General features: G+C 32.6%; 1 protein-coding gene across 2 annotated transcripts; it reads right to left on the reverse strand.

Annotated features, from left to right (window-relative positions):
- Positions 1–5,343: 5,343 nt before the first annotated feature.
- LOC142608148 (fatty acyl-CoA reductase 3-like) lies at positions 5,344–9,659 on the reverse strand. Of its 2 annotated transcripts, none has more exons than XM_075779859.1 (10): positions 9,449–9,659; positions 9,107–9,210; positions 7,874–8,076; positions 7,671–7,771; positions 7,297–7,489; positions 6,952–7,113; positions 6,571–6,652; positions 6,171–6,437; positions 5,825–5,919; positions 5,344–5,739 (listed from the first exon to the last, which is right to left on the reverse strand). In XM_075779859.1, exons 1-10 carry the CDS (start codon positions 9,525–9,527, stop codon positions 5,583–5,585), a joined length of 1,443 nt encoding a protein of 480 aa, XP_075635974.1. In that variant the 5' UTR covers positions 9,528–9,659; the 3' UTR covers positions 5,344–5,582. The 2 variants fall into 2 exon arrangements, with proteins under 2 accessions (XP_075635974.1, XP_075635973.1); XM_075779858.1 differs by having other exon boundaries at positions 5,825–5,952.
- Between the last annotated feature and the right edge of the window lie 1,035 nt (positions 9,660–10,694).

The raw sequence follows: 10,694 nt of genomic DNA on the forward strand, positions 1-10,694 counted from the left end.
TATGACTTCTCTCATATTTCATTTGTTTGTTGTGGTTTTGTCACGGATTGCTAAAGTGGGAGATTGTTAGGACATATGTGGAAATTGCTGTGTACATATGTCATTTAGAATTGGCTAATCCTTTGACAAAACGCATGTTACTTGTAATTGGGTAGATCTAGGATGGTTTAAATCTTCAAGTAACTTTGTGTTCAAGTTAAGAGTTAAAGCCCTGCAAATCTGTTCAAGAAACAAGTGAAGAATTGCTGCATTTTAAAGCTCGACAAATTGAATCTATTGAGATTTGAAAGAAACTTTTTGCTCGAAACTCGACAGCATCTCGACAAATAACCTATCTATTGAGATTTATGAAAATCAAATTTCCAGATCTGTTTTCACGCATATCCATGTATGTTTGTGTAGGGTTTCTTTTCTCACAACCCTAGACATATATAAAGATTATTTTAAAGGCCATCTAAAGTGATGCAAAAGTTGTTGCACTTGTTATTTGCATATTGTAACCGGAGACAACTTTCCCTAGTTCATCTTTGGGGAGTCATTTTGGGTATGAGAGTAGTCATGTATCTAAGGGGAGAGTTAGCATAGGACCTTTTTGTTAAGGGGAGTGTCTATACATTTTGAGGGATGTAGTGAGGACTTATATATCTTTTCTTTTCTTCATCTTTTAGATACTTTGTTCTTGTACGCTGGTCATGTGATCACTTTGTGATAGCAAATCTTGTATTCTTTATTGATATATATATATATATATATATATATATATATTTGATGAGGTTGTTATTACATTTTCACCTATCTCTCTACGTGTTGTTTCTTAATTTTCTTTCTTTATACACATGATTCTTATGTATGCAATCTCTTAATTTCTATTTCACACTAAGATGCCTTGATGAGTTTTGTTTAAAGTGTTTCAGAAATATAGGTTGTCAAAATCTATCATGCCATGAGCTCTCTTCTTGCAAAGTTTTTCAAGAGTTTGTGTTAAGATTAGATTTTATTTTATTCAACAAGTATAAGTTGAGTGATTTATGATTTCTCTCATATTTCATTTGTTTGTTGTGGTTTTGTCACGGATTGCCAAAGGGGGAGATTGTTAGGACATATGTGGAAATTGTTATGTACATATGTCATTTAGAATTGGCTAATCCTTTGACAAAACGCACGTTACTTGTAATTGGGTAGATCTAGGATTGTTTAAATCTTCAAGCAACTTTGTGTTCAAGTTAAGAGTTAAAGCCATGCAAATTTGTTCAAGAAATAAGTGAAGAATTACTGCATTTTAAAACTCAACAGATTAAATCTATCAAGATTTAAAAGAAGCTTTTTGCTCAAAACTCAGCATCATCTCGACAGATAACCTATCTATCGAGATTTACGAAAATCAAATTTCTAGATCTGTTTTCACGCATATCCATGTATGTTTGTGTAGGGTTTCTTTTCTCACAACCCTAGACATATATAAGGATTATTTTAAGGGTCGTCTAAAGTGATGTAAATGTTGTTGCACTTGTTACTTGCATATTGTAACCAGACAATTTTCCCTAGTTCATCTTTCTCTTGAAAAAGCTCTTGTGTTTGTACGCCATAGGGTTTTGTAATCAAAAAGCTTCTTGATCTTCATTGTGTGGATGAACTGAAGAACTTTGCAGCCAACATCTTTTTCAAGTTGGTGTGTAAGCCGCGTACTGAAATCCGTGCATCGATTGGTTAATCACGTACTGGGAGTCGTGCATTGAAATGAGTGATTTTCACTACATTACAAGTTCAATTGTGTATTGGGGTAAGGGTTCAACTGTAAGTTGGTATAAGGTATTGAGATTCTCAGTACTTGTAACCGCTTGTTTTGTTAATAGTGGATTCTTGAGAGTGGTAACTTTAAATTCACTTGGTGGGGTTTTGCCTCGATGGTTTTCCACATTTGTAAACAAATCATCTGTGTCAACTTTATTTTCCGTTGTATTTACTTTAGTTGGTGATTTGTATGTGCTAGTACGCTTATTGCATGTTAAATTGACTTAATTAATTTACTTTGCTAATTAATTGGTTAATTTATCCAAGGGGTCAATACATTCTTAGCCTATCAGTCGATAAGACCAGTATTTCTCTTACAAGCATGTGATCTAATATAAAGGGTTGAAACATCCTGGTTCACATACCAAACAATATTGGACACCGCTGAGCGTACACAGAAAAATAAGGTGTTTTAGTTGGTGAATTCATACCGGTTTGGGATATATACACTTTTTTGTGTGTGACTAAAATGCAAATTGCATCTTTTAAATTTTCTTGAAATTCATTTCAGTTCTTTAACTTTACTTTTGTTCAATTGAGTCCCTTAGGTTTCAAATTTATTCAATTCAGGTCTTCCGTCCTGTAAAGTTGTGATTTACAACTATATTTTATGTTGGCTTTATTCCATGACAAAAAATGTTGTATTTGCTTTAATTTGTTCCTTGTATTTTTGTAGGATTTTATTGTATTAGGTTTAGTATTAAGTTGGTGAAGATTCAAGCTAAATTGAAGATCAGTGTTTTCACGACTGTCTCGCTAGTAGCTAACCTGCGAAAGAGTCACGTGAGAAGCACATGCTAGAAGCTGAAGCAACGTGCCAGCCTGGAGGATTTCGCTAGTGTCTCACGAGTAAGGCCTTCCCATGAGACACCTGCGAAACTTTCTGCTTGGAGGATTTTTAAGTGTGACTTTCTTACGCTTCACCCATACTATACATACCTTCATTACCCACAAATGTGTAAAGAGGTCATTCAGAGAAAAAAACCCTAGATAGGTTTTCTACAACACATACACCCATCTTTTAGAGAGAGAGCTACGCATCCTTAGTGAGAAATCATTGTAGCCTCTTCTCCTTCCCTCTCCTATTGTCATACCTTGAGAGGAGATTTGTACCCAAACATAACACACACCTTTTCAGAGTGTAGAGAGTGTTTTGGAACTTGGGAAGCTTTGGGGATTTGCCAAAAGAAGTCGGTGAGGCTTGACGGATGCAATCGGACATATTACGGGATTCGGAAAGTTAGAGAAGACATGACTCCGTGAAGTCCGTTGGTAGCAGGAGCTTGGAGGGCTCAAGTACATTGGGTAAACTAGGCTTGGAGGGTCTTTTGTTATTTGTGTACTCAAACTTTATTCTCTAGTGGATCAATTTACTACTTGGAGGGTAGCTGAGAGGTTTTTCGCCGAGTTCTTCGGTTTCCTCTTCGATAACACATCGGCGTGCTATCTTGTGTTTGCATCTCTTTTCCCTTATTCTTGTGCTTTACTTTTACTGTTTTTGTTCATGTTTATACACTAGAGTAGTATCGGTTGATTGCACTTCATTTACTCTTGTTTCAACACTTAGTTTAAGTTAGAGTAAAATCAATCTAGCCGTAATCTATTAATTGGGGATCTAAACAGTTCTTATATTTTTAACACAAATCCGAGCTTTCACGTCCAATTTTGTTTTAAAAATTGCCATTAAAAAATATATTTTTCTCATATAAAAAAATTATAAAATTAATAAAACATTATATTATAGATTTTTATGAGAATTTTTTTTCAAAAAGTCTTTTTTCATTAGTTAATTGCATATTTATACGACAATTTTTCAACAAAAATGAGGAAAAGCCTCAACTGAATAAATTTGAAACTCAAATGACTAAATTGAACAAAAATAAAGTTAAAGGAATGAAATGAATTTAAGTCCAATTTAGTAGGTGCAATTTGCTTTTTTGCCCCTTTTTTGTAATTGCCTAATAAACAAGACTGCTTTTTGTAATTTTCCCACTCTAAAAGCCAGATCTCTCCTAATCGTCAGTTGCATTTGCTTCTCCCATATTCCCATCTCTCTTACTCTCTCTCCACTAAGTGGATCGTCCCCCTCTCACAAGAGCATGGATCCCACTCATGAGTCACACATAGGGACCTAACCATTGACTACTGTGAGAGGAGGGAGAACTCCTCCAAGCGGACCATATAATTTATCATTGCCCTCTAATTCTTTCATTCCACCTTACACTACAACTCAATACTCAAGCTTTGATATACGTCCCAATCACATGTAATTTTTTTTTTTTTTTGGTGTTATTTCATTTCAATTTTATGTAGGATAAATTCTTACTCAATTTGATCTGAGATTTTCATTTCATTTTCGTTATACCCCAAGTAAGAGTTTAGAAATTTGTCATTTGAGCGATTTTGTACAAATGCTGGTTCATTAATCTTCCTTCTTTCTCTTTTCTTTTTGAATAGTTGTGATTTTTAGTTTGTGACATTCTACCCAAATTCACGGTGCCATATTTGATTAATTTCCCCAATTGCATTTTAAAATTTCTCGAAAGTGGTTTCATCGAAAATCCTATAGATAAACATTAGAGCTCGTTAATCATTCTTTTAAGCCTTTTGAAAGAATTATTTGTAATTTGGAGTTAAAGGTTTTCATTTTGTATCTTTACATAACATTTCCCCACTATTTTCTATGCATTTTGGAATCTAAGTGAGTCTTTCATTTAAGCACCCCCAGTTATCAAAGTTTTCTTTGGTAAGTTTGGAAAATTAAAATGAGACAATTGTGTTAACAATTAATTTCTATTCCCACTGCGCACCCTTGGTGCAGTGGTCACTTTACAAGTATAAGTGTTTGTGGGATGTAGGGGGCAAGGACTAGGGTTCAAGGATTTCCAGGAGGGAGCTTCACACACATATACACTTAGATTAAGCTAGAGTAAAAATTCTATCTTGTATAAAAAATAAATAAAAAATAAAAAATTCTATTCCCACCATAAGCATTTTCACTCAAAATCTACTTCGTTACAAGTTGGTAGGCTTACACAGCTAGAAAATCTCAATCATTCACAATAAAATATTGAAGGGAGAAAGAACAAGAAGGAGAATTCTTACCCTCTTGGTTACAAATGGATAGATTAGATGTGTGGGGTATGTATACTTTAAATACAACCCTTTAACTTTTCACACTTTATTAATTTGTAAGAGCACTCACATCAATATGTGTATAATAATAATAAATGTGAAAATTTTATTTTTTTTGCCTAAAAATGACCTACATCAGTGACTGTATAATTGTATAAATTTATAAGTTTGTATAATAACCATGTAAATTTACATTGACACTATTCATTTTATATTTAATTTTTTATTCTTTCGTTACGTATTCTAATGATGAGTGAAGAGCGTAGATGATGGTTGTTATATGTGAAAAAAGAAAAAAAATTAAATAATAAGAATATTTGATATTTAATGAAATATAGTATAAAGTAGATAATCTAATGTGGAGTATTTTGAAAAGTGAGTATGTAAAATAAAATAAATAAATAAAAAAAGTAGGTTCTTACACAAAATAAACATAAATTTTTGTATGAGTTGATGTGAATACTCTAACATACATTTATTCAGCTCCTTACATCTATTCATTTATTCCTTGCATATTTAATTTCTGAACACTAATTCACTCCAAGTAAAATTCTAAACAAAATGGCAGCTAGGTAGGTAGGTTGTGGTTGCCTTATTGATGAAAGAAATTCCAAACCACAACATTTTGTAAAATAAAGGCCAACAATCCCTCAAAGTTATCGTTTCATTGAGTACTTTATCAGGCCAGGAATATGAGTGTTCATAATGTAGTCTTTCCAGTCAATGCACTTTGGATCAAAGTCAAACAAATGCACATTGACTCCACTCTCTCTAATCGCCACTCTTAGCTTTTCTGTGTTGGAGTCATCAAAGCTGTTGTGGAAAACAAAAGCTTATTATCAGTGGATACATTGAAAACACGATGGAAAATTTAATCACTAAAATAAATAATACCTACCAGCCAGCAAAAAATACATATGGTCTGTAGAGGTCAACCATTCGCATCAATACTTCGACCTTCCGATTAAGCGTGATATATATCTCCCGATAATACTGGAAAAGCACCAGATTTGCTAACCATAACACCTTCAAAGAATAAAGTCAGAATGAAAAAGAAAAGAAAAAAAAAAAAAAAAAGTGATAATATAGTATAGAGAGAGAATACATATATTGAGAGGACGTTCTTTCTGTGATATTGCATGCATAGTGTCTGATTCACAGGAACCTTTGGAAGGAAACGCTATTTTTTCTTAACAGTGTTTGGTATGTAAAACTGGTTACTATTTTTAATTGTGGCCAAATACCTTCAACGGCAGTTTATATCGAACAGCCATGTATGCTTGAAACCTAGCAATATTGCTAAAGACTATCAACTTGCGGACGTTGATTGACTTTCCATTTCTATCAATCCACGGATTTTGAGTGAAGTACAGAGAGATGAAATCTGAAAGACTAGAGAGTTTCATCGGATTTCTCATTGAAGAACACACATGAAAGATGATCTGAGAAGACTTGTTTGCATGAGCCACCATGGCCATAATCATAGAATTTACCACCATATCTGCTGGTATCTGCATGACTTTCAAAATTCAATATTGAAAGCTCGTTGAAAAGACTTATATGGGCAAACACAAGCTTAAAATCCAGATGAATAGATTTGTCTGCAATTGTTTGCTTAAAGATTGAAGAATGAATTTAACTCACAACATTCATGATTGTGTTAGGATGGCCAAGAAAGCATTTCAGTTTCCCTTTGCCGTAGGCAGCAATTACACCATCAATGGTTCTGTAACAAGAAAATTAAATTTAACCAAGCAAGATTCAATCATGAAAATAGGGGGGAAAAAGACCTATTCAATGGTACTTGAAATTTGTTTTTTTTCATAGATAAATAGTAGGAAGTGGCAGGTGAGGTTCAAACCATAAAAAAACACCACAAAGTATGTCATTACAACTAAACTATTACTTAAACCCTGTTATTTTCTTGATCACCTAATCTTCTTAATTAATTATTACCCAACAAAAACATAAGTAATAATTTCACAAAATTGTGAGCTTTATAATTCCATGTCAAATTATGATTACCTCACACCTTCAATCCAACCTGAAAATGGTTCTTTGTAAGTACTGGTTACTATGGTGGGCCGTATGATGACTAAGGGCAAATTCTGATTAAAGTGTCCTAAAAGCATTTCCCCCAATGCTTTCGTATACACGTAGGTGTTTGGCCATCCATATAGTTTTGCCCTAGCAATTAATAAAAAGAAACAGATAAAATTAAAACAAGAAGGAAAAAAATTGCCAAGAGAAATATTTTATTATTATATGCTTCACAAATTGTTTTAGTAAATTCATTATTGACACGAAAGTGATAACTATTATGTCATTGAAAATTTTATTGAAGGATTTTATTGGAAGATTCTTAAAAACCTTTTAATGCCCAAATCCTTCATGGTGGATGTGATCTCTTCTTTCGTGGCACCATGCACTCGTAATTTATCAAGGTAATCCTCAACAAGTTCTTTTTCGGCATTGATATCTAATCTCGAGGTTCCGTTCAGCGTTTCTTCCATGTAAAATGGGCTCTCTAGTATGTGCCCCACCTTCTCGCCGCACACATAAGCTGTAAAACAACATTGAAGATTACAGAGTTCATTGTTTACAATTGCAATGACATATGGTACTTCTGCATTATTTTTGAACACAGATTTTTGCACTAGCAATTACCTCTTGAAGTGGACTAATTTACAGACATTCAAAATAGCTAATTAGTGTATAAGGGCAGAGTTGAAGTCTACACTGACCTGTTGATACATGGACAAGCACCTTCAATTTAATACATTTCTTTGCGAAGTTCAAAACATGCAAAGCTCCATATGTGTTGATGCCCAATGCAATATCATATCTAAAAGAGGAAAGAAAGGAATAGAAAAAATTTAAAAATAAATAAATAAATATATGAATCTTTTTTACTATGCACAGTTGCACACATTGTTTTTTTTGTTACCTTTCATCAAAGTTTGTTGTAGCAGCAGAATTCAAGACAATGTCTATCTCATTCCACATCTCTTCTCTTAATATATCATCTTTGATTCCCAAATTCACGTCACATATGTCACCAGAGATAGGAGTAACCCTTTCAAATACATAGGATTCTAGATTCGCACCTAAACTCTTTCTAAGAACGTTAAAGAGGTCCTGTCCTTTTACCTGCAGATCAAACCAATGAAGAAAAAAAAAAACCATTTAAGCCTATTTAGTACGAATATTGTATTGTAACTAAATCCTAGGAAATTAAATAAATTTATTTTACCCTTTTTTGCTATTAAGAATAAAAATTATTTTGAAATTAAAAGAAGACTAAAATGTAAATCAAACCAGTTAATTTTGAGATAATTTTGATTTTAGTTATTAATGTTTAAAAGTCTTTTTTTTTAGTTCTTAACATTTTTGTCATTCCATCCATTTACAGGAATGGTATTATCGTTAAATACCATTTAAACTCATAAGTTAAAACTATATGATCATTTTGTCCATGATTATAAAAAAATTATATGTAATATTTTTTATTTCTTTTTTTAATTTTTTCTCTTTAGCTATTTCTCCCCTATTTTCATCTCTCTCCTCTTTTCTTTCTTGGTTTCCCACATTTCTTATTACACTACCAACCCCATCCCAACTGTGTAGATATTGTCCACTTTAGAGTTTATACTCCTCATAGTTTTGTTCTTTACCAAAACACAGAACTATAGGGAAAAATGCCTCTACACACATTGAAGGGAAGTTACTCTTTATAAGCACATCTCTATATATTTCACTAGGTAATATGAAGTTTCATGGATTGTATGCCCTCTTTTGGGTCTCTACAACACTGAATTTTTTTTTTTTTTTTTTTTACTTAACATATACTAGTTAAGTTTAGGAGCCACGTGGCATGATATACTTTAGTCAGCTGGCACACATTAATATAGGAATTGCAAATTTATTTGGCATTGTTAATGCCCATGTAATTTAATGGAAATGAGTGGCAGGACAAAATGGACAATGACGTTAAATGTTATATATGTCTTAAAATCAAAATTACAAATTATTTAAAAAAACAAATTCAAAATATTAAAGATCAAAATCAAAATTCTCTTAAAAGGATGTACTTTACAATTTAGTCTTAAAAAAAAAAAAATCATGTATGTGACACGAAAAATCACCTGCCTACGTAATCAAAAAGAACTAAATGAGGTACCTCATGACAAAACCGTTGTGTAGCAGACTCATTATCTGAAGCTCTCAAAAGAAGATAGATCCTTTTTACATTTGGTTGAACCCTCAGTATTTTCTCCACAAAAACTGCGTTCATTTATGCAAGCAAGGTATCACTAAAAACATTCTTTCAACACACGCATACATAGAATTATAAACAAAGCATAACACAAACATAGGACTATATATATACGCTAATACACACATAAACGAGTGGAGTCAAGTAGAATATATACAAGCAATTTGCTTGACAGGTTGTTTATATTTGTAGGTATGAATAAACATGTATAAATGTATTTCGAGAGTGCGGGCAGAGAGAGAGAACCTTTTGCTAGAAAGCCTGTGGCACCAATGATTAAAATAGTCTTGTTCTCAAAAAATCGGAGTCTACCTTCCAACTCCATGAGAGAAGAAATGAGAAAGGGAGAGAGTAGATGATGATGATGATCTCAAAGCAAGAAGTGGATGACTTCTAAATTGAGAGTTGCCTTGCTTTATATAGAATAAAGAAGAAACGAGAAAGAGAGAGAGTAGATGATGATGATGATGATGATCTCAAAGCAAGAAGTGGATGACTTCTAAATTAAGAGTTGCCCTGCTTTATATAGAATAACCAAATGCATATTGTCCAAAATAATTTCTAAAATTTTTCACCCAAACACAACTTATTAAAGGAAAAATAAAACTCATATGTTTTTTGTTTTTTATTTAACTTTTATAGATATGATAGGTTAAAATACCAATCAATTTTCAAAATAGACAAAGTTCAAATTTCAGATTTTTTGTTCAACGATAAGAGACTTTACTAATTGAGCTAATTAAAACTCATAAATAAAACTATATGTTAAATATTCCCACCAAGGTGGTTTGAGATTAGCGCAATGTGGGGTCTACCAAAATTTCATTGCTGACTCACTTGTTTAGATAATTAAAAATAAAAATAAAATAAGAAGAAAAGAAGAAAAAGGAAGAAATAAAGAAATAAGGAGGAAGTTAGTTGAACTACAATCCATCAATGTCTACGTACATATATGGATAGAGAGAGAAATCGGTGCAGAACCAAATTATTATAATCTGGTAGTTAGTACGTACAAGTTAGATTTTCAGGGCCTGTGATGAAGCAGGGTTTGACCATATACACTTTAGCCAAAAAAAAAAAATCAAGGCTTACGCAGTAAGCATGCTTATGGTTATGGCAATTGCCAAGGCATTAATATTTTACAAAGATGGCTACGTACTGTGAGAACAGAAATTCGTTTGTGTAATTGACTGTAAAGGTTGCTCTCTCAACAATTAATTGTTTGATAGCTTCTGATCTATTTGTATATGCATATGTATATGCAAGTCTCAATGCACGAAACAACTTTTTAAAAGCAAAAAAAAAAAAAAAAAAACTCCATTACCTTTGGAGTAAACTCATGAGCATTTTATGAAGCTTTTCTATCATTAACGACAATGATAATGATAATAACAATAATATAATGTCACAAAGGTTCAGTAGTTTTTATATGTTTATATTCTTCGGTATTAAAATAAGCATGAAGACACATAAAATGCTGCATCGAAGTGGA

Source organism: Castanea sativa, chromosome 8 (genome assembly GCF_040712315.1).
Source record: "Castanea sativa cultivar Marrone di Chiusa Pesio chromosome 8, ASM4071231v1".
NCBI classification, from domain to species: Eukaryota; Viridiplantae; Streptophyta; class Magnoliopsida; order Fagales; family Fagaceae; genus Castanea; species Castanea sativa.